General features: G+C 40.3%; 1 protein-coding gene across 1 annotated transcript in view; it reads right to left on the bottom strand.

Annotated features, from left to right (window-relative positions):
- Positions 1–20,329, bottom strand: part of wnk4a (WNK lysine deficient protein kinase 4a) — a 103,094-nt gene that overhangs the window by 41,956 nt on the left and 40,809 nt on the right. Inside the window, exons 3-9 of the mRNA XM_036573322.1 lie at positions 18,298–18,470; positions 17,240–17,460; positions 16,976–17,133; positions 10,886–10,974; positions 9,554–9,773; positions 5,579–5,945; positions 2,061–2,227 (exon numbers count right to left, since the gene is read on the bottom strand). Coding sequence (XP_036429215.1) covers positions 2,061–2,227; positions 5,579–5,945; positions 9,554–9,773; positions 10,886–10,974; positions 16,976–17,133; positions 17,240–17,460; positions 18,298–18,470 — 1,395 coding nt within the window. The remainder of the gene's footprint in view (positions 1–2,060; positions 2,228–5,578; positions 5,946–9,553; positions 9,774–10,885; positions 10,975–16,975; positions 17,134–17,239; positions 17,461–18,297; positions 18,471–20,329) is intronic.

Raw genomic sequence — 20,329 nt, 5'->3', positions numbered from 1 at the left:
AAAAATGGCGTTTCATAGGTTCTTTAGTAAAGAAAATGGTTCTATAAAGAACCATATATTCTCAAAGAACCTCTTGCATGATTAAAGGGTTCATTGCATCATGAAAGGGTTCTTTGGATTGATGGAAAATGTGCAAGAATGTGCTACAGATGGTTCTACATAGAACCTTTTTGAAAAGGGTTCTAGATAGCGCCCAAAAGGGTTCTTCTATCGTTAAAAGCTTGACACCATAACAACAGAAGAACCCATTTGGGTGCTACATATAACCATTTTCAAAAAGGTTTAACAATGCAAAGGGTTCTTTGAGTGTTCGAGGTTCTATACAGAACCATTTTCTTTACTAAAGAACCCTTGAAGCACCATTTTAAGAGTGTACAATAAATGCCAACTGGAAGGTCCTACAGCTTCTGCCCACCAACTTCTATTAGAGCCAAATGATTTTTATGTGCTTTTCTATGTACAGAAAACTGTATCCACATTACTGTCTGTGGAAACTGACCACATCCTACACTTTTAAAAAAGACGGTTCTTCAAGGGTTCTTTAGTAAAGACAATGGCTCTATGTAAACCATGAACACTCAAAGAACGATTTGCATGCTTAAAGAGTTTTTTGCATGGTTCTTCAGATGGATGGTGTTGTATATAGTTCTATATAGAACTATAGAACACATTCTACATTAATCTGAAGAATCATTTCAGCATGAAAAGAACCATTTAAGCATGCAAATGGTTCTGAGAGTTCGTGGTTCTAGATAGAACCATTGTCTTCACTAAAGAATCCTTGAAGAACCATCTTTTTTAAAGGGTGTACAGATGCAGCAGATGGAGATTACAAGATTACACTGAAAAACACTGGAGAACTTCTTTAACACTTCTCATTACATCTATTACAGTCTTGGTCAAAAGCAATTACAGCTGCATTATAAGCAGAATACTTAGAAAAAGCAGCCACGGCTAAACACGAAATTCCATTACCATACATACGATTCGTCGGTGACACAACCAAACCTTGTATTTCCAAAAAGTTCTTAACTTTGAATGGAATTTAACAGAACAAGACTTTCTTCCATTTTGACCATTTCTAGTGGTCCATTCATCAGGAAACTTCAAACTTCAACTTCAATTTTGAGAAAAAAAGAAGAGGCAAGACCTTGTAAGTATTCCCGAAAGTATTCTACTAAAAATGTAAAAGGTAACTGTCGAGTCACATTATTATGACCACCAGCTAATATCCAGAGTAACCGCCGTGTGCAGCACAGACAGCAGCCAGACGGGCTGGGAGTGACTCTATAAGGTCCTGGTAGGTTGTCACTGTATCTGGAGCCAGGCTGACTGCAGTGCATCCCACAGCTGCTGGTGCGTGGGGGAGGGTCCCTAGAGCGAACACAACGATCGAGGTGGTCCCACACATGCTCAACTAGGGTTCATGGGCAGTCGTGAGCTGGAGGTTAGGGAACCAGCCCTGTGACCGGAAGGTCGCCGGTTCGATCCCCCGAGCCGACAGTACGTGACTGAAGTGCCCTTGAGCAAGGCACCTAACCCCCAACTGCTCCCTGGGCGCTGCGGATAGGACTGCCCACCGCTCTGGGCAAGTGTGCTCACTGCCCCCTAGTGTGTGTGTTCACTAGTGTGTATGTGGTGTTTGACTGCACGGATGGGTCAAATGTGGAGGTGAAATTTCCCCATTGTGGGACTAATAAGGGTCAATTAATCTTAATAAAGAGTCTGGGGAATTAGGGGGCTGTACTTGGAAGGCTTGGTCATGCTCTTCCAACCAATGCAACCAGGGAAGACGATCAGCATGTATGGGTGTACGTGATCTGCAAGGACGGATTCATATCGGGTGAGAATACCTTCCCGATGAGTGGGCCACGTAAACATTCCCCAGACCATAACGCTGCCACCACCAGCTTGTGGACATGAAGTGGTCATAATAATGTGACTCGACTGCGTATATTGCTTTTACAAAATGTAACGTACTAAATATAGATACCTAATTTCTGATGCTGAGCTAAATGTCTTGCGGTCTCTGTGAAAGGTATGTTCTCAAAAGCGCTCACCGAAGAAAAGCGCAGAGCCGGAACTGGAGGGATGTGGATGGATGTGGCCGTAGTGGGTGTGGCCACAGAACTGGGCACAACAGGGGGGCTGTTCATGATACCGTTAGCAACCTCGAGTCCATCCTGAAAGCTTGAGGGACTGAGATAGCCGTCTGTCTCGCAATCAGCTGGAGAGAGAGAGAACACAGAACACATGACAAACGAAAGATATTATCTACAGTGAAAGTTCAGTTAAAAAACCTAATTTACACAGTTTTAACCTAATGAGGTAAACATGTTTAGTGTCTGACGTTTTAGCACCTGAGCTACGAGGCTAATCTAGCTAATATATAATGGAAGAGCATGTACACCAATTCCAATTAGCATGGTGCTAACTGCATGCCTCAATCATCACACACTCGTTCATACTCGTTGTTCAGCACACTCTTAAAAAGGATGGTTCTCCAAGGGTTCTTCAGTAAAGAAAATAGTTCTATATAGAACCATGAACACTCAAAGAACCCTTTGCATGATTAAATGGTTCTTCAGATTGATGGAGAATGTGCTGTAGATGGTTCTATATAGAACCTTTTTGAAAATGCTTCTATATAGCACCTAAAAGCGTTCTTCAATTGTTACGGTGTCAAGCTTGTAACAATAGGAGAACTCTTTTGGGTGCTATATTGATCCCTTTTCAAAACGGTTCTATACAGAACCATCTACAGCACATTCATGCACATTTTCCATCAATCCGAAGAACGCTTTAATCATGCAAAGGGTTCTTTCAGTGTTTATAGTTCTATTTAGAACCACTTTCTTTACTAAAGAACCCTTGAAGCACCATCATTTTTTAGAGTGTATGATTCACTGTTATCTATAAACTTGGACTAAAGTTCATTAGAAAGCACAGCATAGAGAAGAAACTAATTTCAGACAGCAAACTTGTCTTGGCCAACTGACTACATTTGGGGTAATTTAGAGGATTTTCATTTTTTGGCCCAAAACAGACATACAGTCATGTGCAAAAGTTTAGGCACCCCAGATGAATTACATAGTTTTTCTAATTGCAAACAAGTTATCGCGTTTTACAAGGAGCACAATATGGCATTTTTCTGCAAATGTTAGTGCAAAATTTAGATTTATTTGCTGAATTTAACATACTGGGGGGTGAATAATAAAAAAATAAATAAACGGAAGAGCACTCAATTATTAAAATTTGCATTGTTTTTTTTTTCCCGAAGAGGAAATAACTTATTGTCACTCCAGCAAAACATGTGATTGGACCAAGGGTGTCCCAACTTTTGCACTCGGCACATTTCATATTTAATTTTTTTGTCCAAAATATGTCAGATTCAGCAAATAAACAGTAACTGTGCATTACAATCATGAAGCGTGTTCCTTCCAAGGGATGTGTCTAATTTTTTTCACGTCAGCAAAACATGTCATTTGACCGGGGGTGCCAAAACTTTTTCACAAGACTAGCACAGAGGCTAAAAGGTGGTAGAACCAGTATCACTTATCGCTAAACCCCACTTAACCTGAACATAGGAAACTCCTTTCAGGTGGTCAGAGCACTTTTGAAAGCAGCACTGTTCTGAGCGAGAGGTCTAACTGAGGCATTGTGTTCGCTCGCAGTCGCTGTTCACTCACTCAAACCTGTCTTTCCTCTCGCCGGCTCCAAAAGACTGCGTGTACCCGCAGCGGAGAGGCTGACATGAGGCCAGGAGGGAGTGAATTATTGAGTTAATCTCCCCGTTCAGGTTTCTCCACCGCATTCTCCACGCATACATTATCATCAGGCCGACCAACCCAGCATGACCACCAGGCGCACAAACGTATAGACAGTTTACGAGGTGAGGTCAGTCGACGGCTGGCTCTCTGCACTATTAGAGCTGCTGGTGAGGACACCAGGTAAGGAGGTTTCACACATACAGTCCGCGGAAAGCTGACTGTACTACTGTGCCGAGGCTCTGAATGCTGAGAGGTGTTGCTTATATATATGTATGACTTCACCTCAAACAAAGTAAATCATTTACTACACAGGCTGATTAACGGATTTAACACACAGCATGGTGCTACCATAAAATTGCGACTACCAGTCAAGATACAGTAGCATTGGAGTGTTTGCAGATACAGTGGCCCCCAAAAGTATTTGGACAAGGGATGTGCATTCTGACTCATTTTCACATTCGAGTATCTGTAAGAGTTCATGAATGGATGCCCGGTTAACCACAGGAAAGGAGAAACTATGCTAAAAATGGCCAACAATAATGCAGGGCTGTAGGGTTAACTTCCCAGGTGGCAGCACTGGTGTTGCACAAAAATACAGCAGTACACAGAGGAACATGTGTCATTATTTCAACATAGCTGGTAGGTTTTTGTGTTGGGTGAGTAACAGAGGCTGCCTCTTCAGATGGGCTAATGAGCTAACACAGCTAACAAGGACGATAAGTGTCTCCTCGGATGCTGATGAGGACTTGTCATCCTCTACATGAGGTCTTTTCTCCTCAGTGGACAATATGCCAACATTTGTCAGAGAAATATATCTTCATTGTTTCTGGACCTAGTTGACATCAGCTAGAGTAGCGAGCCTAGTCAGCTATACAGCTGCGCTAACTCCTCTCAGCCACATCCTCAACACATTTTTGGCAACGCACTCAGGTTCAGGCGCTTGTCTTTCAGAGTAGTAAAGTATATCATATTTGCAAATAAAAGCAAAAACCTAGTACCTGAATAGTGATTTCAGTATTAGTATAGAGCGGTTAATCGAGTACCTAAGTACCGTAATTGGGACACTTTTCCCATCTGACAATTGCTAAACTTATTTCATGAAATGCCGAAGAAAATGATATTTGTTTCATAGAAAAGCACATTTAGCACACCATCAGTCTGATGGAGAAAACCAGCAAAGCCTGGGGCTGTTTTTCCTACAATGCTGAGCTCAGAAGAGTCCAAATACATTTTGAACGCAAACCTACAGACGTCTGCAAAGAAGTAATTATCTGAAATTCACCAGCCATACTTTGAAAGAACTTTGTCTCTGAAGAAAATGACAGTGTGGGAATTGTCTGTTTTAAAGTAAATTCCATACGGTTTAACATCTTGTTTCAGAATTCATAAAATCGCTTTGAATGAGCCGGAGGTCACTATGTGCAATACCAAGCGTCAGCTAGAGGGGTGTAAAGCCCCCCCAGCATTGGGCTGTGGAGTAGTGGAACTGTGTTCTCCAGAGTGATGGAGCTCCATCCAATACCTTTGGGATAAGCTGGAGTGATCCAGAACTGACCACCCAACATCAGTACCTGACCTCACTAATGCTCAATCAAATCCTCACAGCAATGTTCCAATATCTAAAGCCTTCCCAGAAGAGTAGAGGCTTTTACTGCAGCACAGACTCACTATTAACACCTTCATTTCAGAAGAATTGTTGAAAGGCAGGCACTTTTGATGTCTATTCTAAGGTCTAGATTACATAATCTGTCATTCAGTCAATCTAACACCTTTTAACTCTAATGCTATCTGAATGTAACGTTGCTCACAGGTTACTGAGGAGTAGCTGGTGTGGCTGAAGTGGAAGTGCTGGTCAGCTTCTGGTTCTTCCGGCTCTGGTGGGAAGCCCCTGTTGATGCTGTAGTCTGGGGAGTTCACAGGAGAGACAGAGGGGGGCTCCGGGAGCAACGGAGTGGGCGGGATCTGAACAGGGGAGGAGACGGGGCTTTCGAGGGCTCGGCTAACGGGCTTGGGCGAGGGCAGCTCAGGCTCCTCCTCGATGGCCTCCACCTGCTTCCTCTTCTTCTCCTCCTCAGCCAGCCGCCGCTGCCGCTGCCGCTTGATGGCCGTCACCCGGTCTCGCATCGCCTTGGCCACCAACTTGTAGTCCGCCTCGCATACAAATCCCAGGACCACCTAGGAGAGGAGACGGAAGATGTACAATAAGTGTCGTGATCACTGGAATTGAACACAAGTTCACATGAACACTGCTTTGTGTCGGAATTACAAGCAGAAGCTTTGTAAAGAATTTTGATAAGTTGGGTTTCAATTATGTTATTTTATTATTGACCAATCATGGCAGCGCAAAGTTCCAGTGTTTAACTGTAGATAACTTGTAGATAATGGAACTTATTTATAGTAGTGAAGAGAAGGCAGCATATGTCAGAGACCACTCTCCACATATTTCACTTCCAGTCGAAATGACCACTAAGTACAAATTATTAATTTTTCAGGAGATGTTTCTCAGGAGATTAGACAGAAGACAACTTGCATAACGAGGAGAAAGTCAAAGGAAAACAAGTCTCCAAAACTGGAGTTCAAAAACTGATTAAAAGCTACAGAGAAAATGTGATTCCTAACAGCCACCTGGAAGACCCTGGTCGACCCCAAAACTGCCCCCATCAGATAAACAGCACTTAAAGCTTTCATCTCTGAGAGAGAGGAGAAAATCAAGCTGCTTCAGATCTGAAAACATCCACAGGTGTTTCTGTCCATCCTTCCACTGTGAGAAGACGACTCAGCGCTGTGGGTCTGAAAGGATGTGTAGCTGATCAAGAAGAACCTCACTGAGAAAAGGAGACGGACACATCAAACAAAGAAGCTGACCGATGGACTGACCACCCCAGAGTCCAGACCTCAACACCACTGAATGTGTTTGATCACTTCAGAAAACAATCAACCAGCTTCTAAGACTGAACTTTGGAGGTGTGTCTGCAGATTCTTTGAGGAACTGAAAGTGAGGCTCCTGAAAAGAATGGAAGTTGGAATAAAGGTGTTTGCTTGTTTTTGAAAAATGAATAACTTGTATTTTTTGACTAAAAACAAGATAGATAAAGGGTCATAGCACTGTATATCATATCAGCCTGGAAATTTCCACTTTTGTTTTGAGTTAAAAATTGAGAACTGCCAGTCACATCAGCCAGTAAAGCACTGTTTAATTAAAACTATTGGAGTATTGAATTAAAATCTAAAATCTGAATTTCTGAAATTTAGAAATGGGCCAATATTACGTGTTATTAGAACTTTTAGCCCCTCATTATCAGTATTGGCCACAAAGTTCTTGCTCTACTACATCTACTAGTCTACAAAAGACAATATAGTGTCTAATAGTGTCTAAGTGTACATAGAAAAAAGACGTTTCTTCAAGAGTTCTTTACTAAAGAAAATGGTTCTATATAGAACCAAGAGCATTCAAAGAACCATTTGTGTGATTACAGCATTCTTTGCATGGTGAAATCGTTCTTCAGATTGACGGAGAACATGGTGTATACAGTTCTATATAGAAGCTTTTTGAAAAGGGTTCTGATTCAACAGTTATTCAGTGCCCATTTTTTGCCATTGTAGTTTTGGCATATTTTGAACAAACAATGGCCAGTCGGGGTCAGGGCAAAACGTTAAGTAAAAATTAAATATAAACACAGCTGGCCCACGGACGGAGATTTTTAAATATGGCCCTTTTAGTAGCTGAATTTGACACCCCTGATCTACAGCGTCCTCAGCATATTTATGCCTCCATGCGCCCTTTCCTGAGCTTCCTCACGAACGATGTAGGCCAAGGTCACCCGTCCCGGATCGTCCATCAGCACCTCGGCCAGCCAGATTAAGGCGATAACCCAAAGTCCATCAGCAAATTCGCTCTTGATGAAAAGTGCATGTGATGTGAGAGAAAGGAAGGATTGTGGAAGTTTGGGATAATTAAGAGGAGCTCAGCGCGGCCCGAAGGACGAAGAGGGAGGGAGATGTTTTGGAATACGCGTCTGAAGTCATTTTATCATCAGGCATGTGACCTCCTCTTCCTCCTGAGTCCTGCCTCTCGGATTACCAGAGCGATGAATAAACCGCCCGGCCGCGTCCTTGAGCGCTGTTACGCAATCGAGGCGGCTGTCGGGGGCAGCAGGCTTTGCACCTCTGCTTTAAGAAGGAGGCTGTAAATGCTAATGGGTAGGTTCCACGATATTAAGAGAGGGGTCCTACTGAGGAGACGTTCCACCGATAAACTTTAGCATATGTGGTTTTAATGGACTTTGGGCCTGAGGGGTTCAGAGACTGCCCTTTAATTATTAACACAGGAAGAGTGGCTGATGTGGGCTGAGTGAAGACAGACAGACATGATGAGGGAGACCTGAGAGGACAGAGGCTTTGTTTATCAGCCTTTCCACAGACCCACAACTCCATGACCGACAAGCCTGTCTTACCATTCTGCAGATTCAGGTTTAGAAATGATAACGAACTGCTGTCAGAGTACATTTATATCTCCAACAATCAGCTGCTCCCCCGTTTAACCCCGAACGTGGTTGATCAGCGAGGACGTGTTTGGCGTCTGAAGTTTGCTTCGTTGGTTTTAGCACTGGAGCTACAGGGCTAACGCAGCTAAAAAGAATGGAAGCTTATGAGCACGAATTAGCATTACACACATTACATACATTCGTCCTTATTTACAGTTATATTTAATAACAGCTGAGGATTTCAATACAATACTGAAAAATCAATCAATGAACGCTGGAAACTCTGATTTATGGGGTTCATTTTGTTGTTTGTTACACTGTTTAAACTGCACTTTTAAAAAAGATGGTTCTTAAAGGGTTCTTTAGTAAAGACAATGGATCTGTAAAGAACCATGAACATTCAAAGAACACTTTGCATGCTTGAAGGGTTCTCTGCACGGTGAAGTTCGTCAGATTGATGGAGAATGTGTTGTATATGGTTCTATATAGCACCAAAAAGGGTTCTTCAGGCTTGACATAGTAACAATAGCAGAACACTTTTTGTTCCACACTCTTAAAAAAGATGGTGCTTCAAGGGTTTTTTAGTAAAGGAAATGGTTCTATAGAGAACCATGAACACTCAAAGAACCCTTTCCACGATTAAAGTGTTCTTTGCATCATGAAAGGGTTCTTCAGACTGATGAAATTTTTCATGAATGTGCTATAGATGGTTCTATATAGAACTTTTTTCTGAAAAGGGTTCTATATAGCACCCAAAAGCGTCCTTTTATTTTTACAAGCATGACATCGTAACAATAGAGGAAGCTTTTTGGGTGCTATATAGAACCAATTTCAAAAAGGTTCTATATAGAACCATCTACAACACATTTTCCATTAGTCTGAAGAAACATTTCATGATGCAAAGAACCCTTTAAATCATGCAAAAGGTTCTTTGAGTGTTCATGGTCCAATATAGAACCATTTTCTTTACTAAGAACTGTTGAAGCACCATCTTTTTTAAGAGTGTATAGAGAACCCTTTTTAAAAAGGTTCCATTTAGAACCATATACAACACATTCTCCATGTCAATCTGAAGAACGATTTCACCACGCAAAGAACCTTTAAGTATGCAAATGGTTCTTTGAGTGTTCATGGTTCTATACTTCCATTGTCTTTACTAAAGAACCATCTTTTAGAGTGTAGTTATAGGTATATATATATATATATATATATATATATATATATAAATATACACACCTGTAACCCCTGTAAGCAGACATGAACACTACGTAGACGTTGAGCTGCATCTCTAACGCTTACCATCTCCTGCGCGACCTCCTCAGGGACGTCCTTGTAGAGCTCGAACAGGAACTCGATGGCGTTGTTGTCCTTGTACTTGCCGTGAAGCTTCTTGGTGTCGTCCATGCGCAGCCACAGCTTCAAGCTGGACTTCTCCATGTCGTCCTCCTCGGCCAGCTCCACGTGGACACCATTGTGCTCCTGGAAGAACGTGTGCTCCAGCAGGTCCTGTATGGTGTACCTGACCATGGAGACGAATATGAATTAAAGAGAGAATCAAATTCTCCTGAAAGCCATTTGTCTGAGATGGCATGGCCTTTTTTTGTTGTTGGTTTGGTTGGAGGCTGAACTCGAAGTGCTGCTGGACGACAAGATTGATATTATGTGGAAATATCGTCTTACAAATGTAATTAGAGCCACATAGATTGTTATCTTGGAGGAAAAATGCTTGCTGTCATGTATGTGAGCACATGAATCAAACTAATTCAATTGTAAAATCAAGCACAACATTTCAGAATAATCTCATTACTCGGCAGTTAGCTCGAACAAACGGATGGCTATACATATGTAGCCCCGACTTTTGCACAGTACTATGTATACACACCGATCAGGCATAACATCATGACCACCTCCTTCAGCTCCACTTACTATATAGGTGCACTTTGTGGTTCTACAGTTACAGACTGTAGTCCATCTGTTTCTCTGATACTTTGTTAGCCCCCTTTTACCCTGTTCTTCAGTGGCCAGGACCCCCATGGACCATGGTCACTGCTGGACTGAGAATAGTCCACCAACCAAAAACATCCAGCCAACAGCGTCCTGTGGGCAGCGTCCTGTGACCACTGATGAAGGACTAGAGGATGACCAACACAAACTGTGCAGCAGCAGATGAGCTATCGTCTCTGACTTTACATCTACAAGGTGGACCGACAAGGTAGGAGTGTCTAATAGAGTGGACAGTGAGTGGACACAATGTTTAAAGACTCCAGCAGCACTGCTGTGTCTGATCCACTCGTACCAGCGCAACACACACTAACACACCACCACCACGTCAGTCACACTGCAGTGCTGAGAATGATCCACCACCCAAATAGTACCTGCTCTGTGAGGGTCCATGGGGGTCCTGACCACTGAAGAACAGGGTAAAAGGGGGCTAACAAAGTATCAGAGAAACAGATGGACTACAGTCTGTAACTGTAGAACTACAAAGTGCACCTATATAGTAAGTGGAGCTGATAAAATGGACAATCAGCGTAGAAACAAGGAGGTAGTCATAATGTTATGCCTGACCGGTGTAAATATCCAGACTGATGACAGTCTAAACACATTTGCTGAGTTGCAATAAAAAGTTACCTTTCATCTTTGTTCATTCGTATGCATCCTTCGATAATCTCCTTCAGCTCAGGCACTTTCACTTTGTAGAAGCTGTCTGGCTTCATGCCCTGAGATACAGAAGAAACACAAATATTGGAGGATAGCAGAGTCAGAGAGGTTAAATAGAGCAGGTCAGGTTTATAATATCCAAACAGTAACCAGCAGATCATGTGACAGTAAGACACTGCACAGCTCTTCAGTTTCAGAGCAGTTCTGTATCTATGAATACCAGCAGCAGGTCAAGCTTGTGCATTTAACTCTGCATGTCTGCTTGACAGGGAGAAGTTACAAGCTGTATCACATTCATATAAGGTCACAGAACCAATAAACTGTGGCACATTTGAACCATACATTTACAGTGCACTGACATATTGGTTGGGGCTATTAGGAATCCTAAAATTACGTTCCTGTTAGAACAGGGACTACAACATACCCAGCGAGGGTGTTATCCACTACTCTATACAACCAAAAACACCCTGTTTAGGTAATTGTTCAGTAACTACTCCAAATGATTCAGTAACAACTATAATTGATTCTGTAACAACTATAAATGATTTAGTAGCAACTATAAATAAGTCAGTAACAACTCCAAATGATTCAGTAACAACTATAAATGATTCTGTAACAACTATAAATGAGTCAGTAACAACTATAATTGATTCTGTAACAACTATAAATGATTTAGTAGCAACTATAAATAAGTCAGTAACAACTATAATTGATTCTGTAACAACTATAAATGAGTTAGTAACAACTATAAATAAGTCAGTAACAACTACAAATGATTCAAGTAACAACTATAAATGAGTCAGTAACAACTACAAATGATTCAGTAACAACTATAAATGAGTCAGTAACAACTACAAATTATTATGTACCTACTATACATGATGCTACTCTAAACTCTAAAGGATTCAGTATCTGCTCTTAATGATTCATTATCTACTCTAAATAATTCAGTAACTACTACAATTGTCTGTAGCCAATATACATGACTCAGTAACTACTCCAAATGATTCAGTAACAACTATAAATGATTCAGTGACTACTATAAATGACTGTAACTACTATACATGACTCTGTAACTACTCTAAACAATTCAATAACAACTCTGATTTAATATCTACTCTAAATGATTCAGTGTCTAAATATTTCAGTAACAAATAAAAAACATTCAGTAACTACTACAAATGTCTGTAGCTAATACACACGACTCAGTAACTACTCTAAATGATTCTGTATCATGTGATTCAGTAACAACCATAAATGATTCTGTTACCACCATAACTGATTCAGTACCAGGGATGGGTGGCAGAATATCAATTTTACAAAGAGGATGAGGTTTGTCATTTTTTGACCAAAGAGGATGGTGAAATTTATTCTTCATGAAAAGCTCATCCTTCATCTCGTCAGAAAGACTGGTGTCAGATAGTATTCAAACCAAATCACTGGCAGTGTTATCATTACTTTGTGGACAGTTTCATTACTTTGTGGACAGTTTCAGAAGGTTTAGTTCATTTTTGTCAAATTTTCTGTTATTCTTCTTAGCACATGAAACTTGTTCCACTTACTTCCATGAGGTTAATCCGTGAACATAAGCAGCTACGTAGTTAGCTTGTTTTTTTGCGGGGGTGGTTGCCCATTTGGCCTGAGCGCCTCATAGAGTTTGAATTAAACCTTGTTGCTAAGTCATCGCCTCGCACTCTTTCCCGTTCAGCTCTTGTGATGTTTGTGGAGCCTCCGCAGAGCATGCAGTTTCATGAAGCGTTGGATTCACGGATCGATTCCTTTTCCGCTTTGCCCAAATCTCCCGGCTTTGTCGTTCACTCTGTAGCAGCTGCACAGCGCACGCTCTGTTTGGCCAGCGTGAGACTCCTCGTTTCAAAAACAAACAGAAAACCAGAGCTTTGACACAGTCGCTCAATCACATCTCAAACCACCATCAGAAATAGCCTCGATTTCCAACTCAGAGCATCATGGAGATGAAGCGATGCTGACGTCAGCCAAGACGATGGGTATAATAATCCAAGATGATTCACTCTGCATGCACTGTAAATGCGCCGTGCTGATTTAGACCCTCCAGAAGTGGACAGTGCAGTGACACAATCTGTGCTGTTTTGGCCATGTACGATCAGATATGAACATAAGCAACAACAAATCGTTTAAATACTTATTCCACAATATATTTATGATTTATTTTACTAAAAAATAAATAGCAATGAACATCTTATTATTGATTAGTTGGCTTGACAATGCTTACACTTCCCATCTAATGTTATATTGATTCAGTGAAAGAAAATACACATGGTGGACGCTGAAGAGTCGAGTCACGCACAACCCAAAACGTCTAAAATAAGACAGCACTGCACTTTAAAACCATCTAAGAAGGCATTTTGTAAAATCAAGCTCATCCGGCACGACGGTAGCCCCTGTCTGATTTTCAGTAGAGACACTTGCAAATGTTGCGGCTGAGTTTCAAGTAAGTTGCAGGGCATTTCACATTATGCAATATATATATATATATATATATATATATATATAACCTTGTATATCCAAAACGGTAACTCCTACTCCTAGAGTAAATCCAAAAAGCTCTCCTACTTGTAATGTAAGCCAGTGTAACCCAACTAACCCAAGTAATTCTGGGCCGTTTCTTTGGGAAATTTACACACAATGTAAACGACAACAGGCATTTTCAAATTATATCAAAAACTGAAAAATGGAGATACAAGGTTTTGTTCAAACAGCGGCGATATATGAAGCGTCATATCTACAAAACAATAACTTTACAGAAGAAGGAAAAAACATTTTTTACTTTGAATGGAGGTTAACAGAACAGGATTTTTTTTCAAGTAATTTTGGAGCCTTTCCATTGGTCCATTCGTCAAGAAATTTTTGGCATGTTGTAAAGGACCATGTGCGTTTTCAAATTTTGTAAAAAAGTACAAAATGACAAAAAAGGAGATGTTTTGTTCTGACAGCAGCGGAGACATAAATAATCTGATTCGATTTCTGGATTGAGGTGCTGGTGCTGATTGCAAACTTTGATGTTTAAACAATCCATTGCAGAACAAACCTTTACCAGAATGTCCATTTTCCACAATGCACACTGTCACAGTTTTGCACTGTGAGATCACAGGGTCATGATGCACTGTCAGGCTGGCTTTACATGCTGAAACTTACACGCAACTTAATGTTGTTTAAAACCTATGAGAAACTAAGTTGCATAATGTGAAGCATCCTGCAACTCACTTGAAACTCAGATGACACAGCCTACCAAAATGCCAAAAAGTGCATTATATGATCTTGTCAAACGGTATCATTTCAAACAACTGATTTCACCAAATCAACATCCAAGAGAAAAAAACAGAAGATGGTCAAGATTCTCCTGACTGATGTTTTGGCCTCCTAAAAGTCACCGAAACTGGGTTTTTGGAAAACGTTCTACCGGGAGGAGACTTTCAAAACTTTTCTGCCTTTTTGTATGGATGGTAAACTCCATGCAATCTTATGAAATTCCATGCAATTCCACGAAAACCATCATGCTCAGTGCGACTTTGCAGTGTTGAGCTTCAGGATGTGTCTAACGAGGTTGATGGCCAGGCAGCTTGTTTCTGTAATACCAAGTTTGATTGTCACCGACCACACAGAGACATATTCATTTAGCTTTGCTTTATCATTAGTAAAAAAAAATGTATAATATTATAATTATCAAATATTTTCCTACAGCTCTGAATATGACTAGATTTCTCAACCAGAAGTATCCGTGTTAGATGACTTTTCATGGATCTTTCGAGCTTTTTACGGTTATATAATAATGAACGAGGCATAATTCCAAAAACGAGGGAGGTTATGTTTTCATAGAGACCCGTGTAACGACGGGATCCTTGCAGGGGACATTCCAGAGTCCACCAGCGGGTCTAATCCAGCTCCACAAGCACAATTAAGACCCCGCACAGAGCTGATCTAGGGCACGCTCTCAAGGAAATGAGCGGAAATGAGCAAAGAAGGGCAGAGAAAGAAAGAGGAGCGAGACATATAGAGGAATGTTTACTGCTCGTTTCCATGCAGATTTAAGGCTCCAAACTCAGGGCAGTCCACTGGGGGGGCCCACATGGTGGGGGACCAGATAAGGACATCCAGATGGACGTGCGTATGACTGCTTATATAAAGTATCCTCACGCTGAGCCACACATGGCAGATGTGATCAACAGCGAATGCAGTGAGCAAAGAAAGTCAATGGGATTTCAAAGCAGCCGTTCAGTAAGTAATCAGTCTACTGGTCCCAAAACAGGCCACTGCTGTCGACACAACAATTTCTCATGTTCGTTTAAGCTTCTTTCTCTGCTTCTGTTTAGTCCGAGTGAGTGTAGCAAGGCAAACGCTTGACAATTGACAGAACGTCTAGGACCTTTTGACGCGTAGCATCGCCAACAACCGCCTACTTTGACAGGAAGGGGCCGTTTAACTAAATTGCAAAGCAACCAAACTGCTGATTTTCAAAACGGTGCTGCAAGAAAAACACATCCACAGGAAACAAAGTGGTACACCCTTAAAAAACAGGTTCATCATAGGTTCTTTAGTAAAAGCAACAGGTATATAAAACAAAGAACCATTTGAATGTTTAAATTCTTTATTGCATGGTTAAATGGTTCTTCGCTATGAGGAAGAAACTATCGAATCTTCTAAAAAATGGTTCTACATAGCACCAAAAAGAGTTCCACAACTGTCAAGGAACCTTTTTTGTACTGTACAGAACCCTTTTTGCTAAGAGTGTGCGTCCGCCTGTCTCATTAATGCCTCAAATAAACTCCCAAATATCTTTTCACAAGCATTCTTTTTTCCATCCAGCACCTACATCTTTCTCTAAAGGCCAGGGATGGGCAATATATCAATACTTAATTATTATCATGATAAATTATGCCACGGTACAAAGAGAGCATAATTATCCCTGTTTAATTGGATTTAGTGCAGCAGTTTGTGAAACATTGAATAAAAACCACAGTAGTATCATCATCACCATCTAGTATGTTTATCATTATCATTATTATTATTATTATTATTATTATATTTTATATGTGGTACTACAGGTTCTATTTTGTCTGTTCCAATTTATTTCATCTCTGAAAAACTAAATATTGTGATGCGTATCGTGTATCTTGAAAATGTTTCCAATTATTGTGATATAATATTTTTGCCGTATCACCCACCTCAGCTAAAGGCTAATTATTGTCATCATTAAGAAAAGGCAAATGCTTGCTGGTGGAAAAGCATCAACACGGACGAGAAGAACGCAACCGATAAAATCATGGTAGTTGTGTTTTGCTGATATTCTAAGTGAAAATCAAACATTCTCTACAGAGAAAACACTTAAACACAGCATTTTTCTGTACATTTTAGCACACAATTTCCATTCATTTACTAAATTTAACATATTTGGAAAAAATTAAACATAAAATAAAAAATGTGTCATAACTTTTCAACACACAAAACTTTGTCTGATGCCACTTTATGTCCCATTAAGAAACTAAAATATGTTAAAAATATAGAGTATGGATTCCTCTCTGGATCACTATTGACTTTTTAATGTACTTACTTATTCAGTCGTGTATTCACATATTATGTAGTAAGCTTTATTCTTGCTTAGTGCATGTTTTTACTCCATGATCTCTGTCAGTTTTCTGTTGGTTTTGTCATCATTTTGTCCGTTATTTCCTTTAAGTTAAACGTAAGTAAATCGCTGTTGAAGAAAACCTCGTTTTCCATTTTTGATGTTTTTCAGTTTTTGACATAATTTGAAAATACCTGTTACTCTTTGCATTGTATGTAAATTTCATGATGAATGGGCTTAAAGAAGTGACCCAAAATGACTTGGGACAAAAGTCTGGTTCCACTGAATTACATTAAAAGTAAAGCAGGTTTTTTCCTTCTACTGTAAAGTTACCATTTTGGAGATATGAGGTTTTGTTCCCACAACAGCGAAATGTCTCTGTAAATGTAGTCAGTGGTCGTTGAACTTTAAATGGAAACACAACAAAAACACTGTACGTGTCTGAAATTCGTACTCACGCTTGTGACTTTCCGGTAGATCTGCGCAGCGTTCTGACATTCAGAGTACGGGTATTCTGACGTAGTCATCTCCAAAATGCACATTCCAAACGCGTACACGTCGACCGCCTCGTCGTACTTCTCCTCGTACATCTCTGGAGCCATAAACTCTGGGGTTCCTGTAAAAGGGTTGAAGTCGGTGGTTTCATTTTGATTTTTAAAGCTTTCAGTCGTTTCTGAGTGTGTACTGTTTATATCTGGAGTGATGTATCCAAGACGGCTCACCGATTACGCTCTTGGCAAACGATGCTCTTTTCAGCGTGGCCAGTCCGAGGTCACCGATCTTCACGCTGCCCGTGGGCCCAGTGATGAAGATGTTGTCACACTTCAGGTCTCTGTGGATGATGGGAGGAGTGCGCGTGTGCAGGAAGTGAAGGCCTTTCAGGATCTGACGGCTCCAGCGCTGAAGGAGCTTCAGCTTCATTTCCTTAAAACGCTTCAGGTACCTGTGAGGTGGAGAGAAACGGAATGAGCGACATTCAGTGACCGACAGCTTTCGTTTCATTCATTTTTATTTATTGGATAATACTGCATGTCCTCAAGGAGAGCTTTGGAAACGGTTTGGCTTACACCAAATCACAAGGGGCAGTTTTTTTGCATGTATTTAGACTAATACTAGTGTTGTTTTAACAAACTAATGCTTACCGTTCAGATAAACAGCTTTAAAAATTATTTACTCACATCTAGGATATTTGCATTGTGTTGTATTTACAGTCATATGGAAAAGTCTGAACACCCCAGTCAACTATAATGTTTAATATATTGGAAAAAACAAACTTAAAATATAAAATATGCCATAACTTTTGCACACGTTTTATTTTCTTTCCAACATGTTCAATTCGGAAAATCAGGGAGCGCTCAAACATTTGCATTCAACTGGAGATACGACCACACACGTCAATATACCTCACACAATTCTGCATTAATGCTCCCAGTTGTTAGAAACTACTGTGCTGTTCATGAATTAATTTTATGAAGGGCTGGGCAAAGTGACAATATTTATTTTATCATAATAATTACATCACAACACAAAATGCTTTTCTGAGCGAACTGTGGATTCATCGGTACTTAATTAGCCTTAATTAGTCTTGTTCAATTACATGTAGTGCTTAAAAACTATCAAAAACCAATTTTTGATAGTGTCTTTTAAATCTACTGTTTTGTTTTGTGTTCCAACCTCAGAGGAACTAAATATCGTGATGGCTACTGTAAAAAAGTAAAAAAAAACTGTCTTGAAGTATTGTGATGTAATATATTTGCCTTATCAAACAGACAAGACTCACGTTTTGAGGGTGCCCGAGGTCATAAGCTCGGTGACCAGCAGGATACACTTGTGTCCTTTCACAGTGGACTTCCAGGAGTCGTAGAAGCGGACGATGTTCGGGTGCTGCAGGTTCTTCAGCATCTCTACCTCCTCACTGAACCGCTGACGCTCAACTTTGGTCAGTTTCCGTGTCTGAGGGGAGAATTTGGCACTTTAAATCAAAATAAAGCTCATTTTTCTAATAAATATGGACAAAATATCATATATATACATATATATATATATATATATATATATATATATATATATATATATATATATATAAAATCGTGTTTCATTAACTTCCATTCAAAGTTAAGGATATTTTTACCTTCTGCTGTAAAGTTACCATTTTACAGATCTGTTCTAGGTTATACAATATTGTTCTTCAAGGGTTCTTCAGTAAAGAAATAGTTCTACAAAGAACCATTTTGAGAGCCCTTTGCATGATTTAAGGGTTCTTTGCGTCATGAAATGTTCTTCAGATGGCTTTATACAACACCTTATCGAAAATGGTTCTATATAGCACCTCTATTATATTACGATGTGAAGCTTTTAACAATAGTCCCTTTATGGTGCTATAGAGAACCATTTTCTTTACTAAAGAACCCTTGAGGAACCATATTTGTAAGCGTGTATATAAATAGAAATAGTTTTTGACGTTATTTGAAAATGCCTGTTGGTCGTCTGTTACATTGTTTGTAAATTTCATGATGAATGGACTAAAAGAAACGACCAAAAATGGCTCGGAAAAAAGTCTGGTTCCATTGACTTACATTAAAAGTAAAGTAGGTTTTTTCCTTCTCCTGTAAAGTTACCATTTTGGAGATATGAGGTTTTGTTCTGACAACAGCGATATATAGTTTTGTGCCCCTTATACATTACCAATATCTCAATGTATATGGGAAAACGTATATTGGCACGTTTCATGGAATAACTCAAAAACCTCGCTCATTACAAGCGAGTGTGACAGCCATGCGGAAAGAGGCAGGCTTGAGAAATTCACACGATGACTGACAGGAAGGCAGGTTCAAATACTGACTGTACATAAACCTCAATTTGCTTCTCTCAAGCACTAACACATTCTACAAAAGCCTGTCATTTTCAGTGCACCTGTCCGAACAGCCCTCTACAAGTTTCAGATAGAGATAAACCTCACAAAAGCTGCACTACATAAATGAGAACGCATCCTACAACAATCCATGACTCAGTGTTAGTCTTGGCTCACAATCGCCATTGAAAAGTTGCGTCAAGGAACAAGTCAGCTTCTTGGCAGAAGCACAAACCCACTAAAGGCAGGCGAAGACCTGTGGATCCCTCATTCTACGTGAGAGAAAGTCTTGCATAATGGGATTTTTTTTCTGTTGTCACTTATTTATAACGTGTGCCAAAGTGAGCTTTCTGAAATAAAGAGACTTCAGCAACTGTCTCCCACTTCTTGACACAGTCTTTTTTGTCCTTTTTCGCGAGTATGAAAGGCCCTGATTTAGCGCGGGGCCTCTTGGCTACAGCAGGTAGGTGGAAACGTCCTCCCAGGAGGCCGACGCAAAGCACCATGAATCCTGCATTCAAGGAGTTCCTGGAAAAAGTGTTTGTGCATGTGTAAGTGCGAACAAGCAGGTCTCTAACGATGGCGACTTACGGCGTGAGGGTCTGAGAGGAATCGAGGAATGCCCACCTGACCGGCGTCATGTCAACAACACGTAAATAAAGGGTCAAACAGGAGCTACGCTTGAGTTCTGGTTTGCTTTGGAATTGAAAACAGTGACATCTGGACGGTTGTGAGGGCTTGTCTCACAGTAGAAAGTCAAACCTGACCTTTCTGGCAGCTCAAATACAATGATTTCTTCTTTTTCGCACATTTGTCACACTTAATTGTTTTAGATCTTCAATCTATTTTTAATAGAATCCAAAGATAACTTAAGTAAATACAAAAAGGTGTTTACTGAATGATCCAACACCAACACCAGCTCTGTGTGAATAAGCAAATCCCCCTTAGTCACTTAATCGAC

This window comes from Colossoma macropomum, unplaced genomic scaffold (genome assembly GCF_904425465.1).
Source record: "Colossoma macropomum unplaced genomic scaffold, Colossoma_macropomum, whole genome shotgun sequence".
In the NCBI taxonomy this organism is placed as follows: domain Eukaryota; kingdom Metazoa; phylum Chordata; class Actinopteri; order Characiformes; family Serrasalmidae; genus Colossoma; species Colossoma macropomum.
The sequence above is the reverse complement of the archived record's forward strand: the minus strand, read 5'-3'. Positions and strand labels throughout refer to the sequence as shown.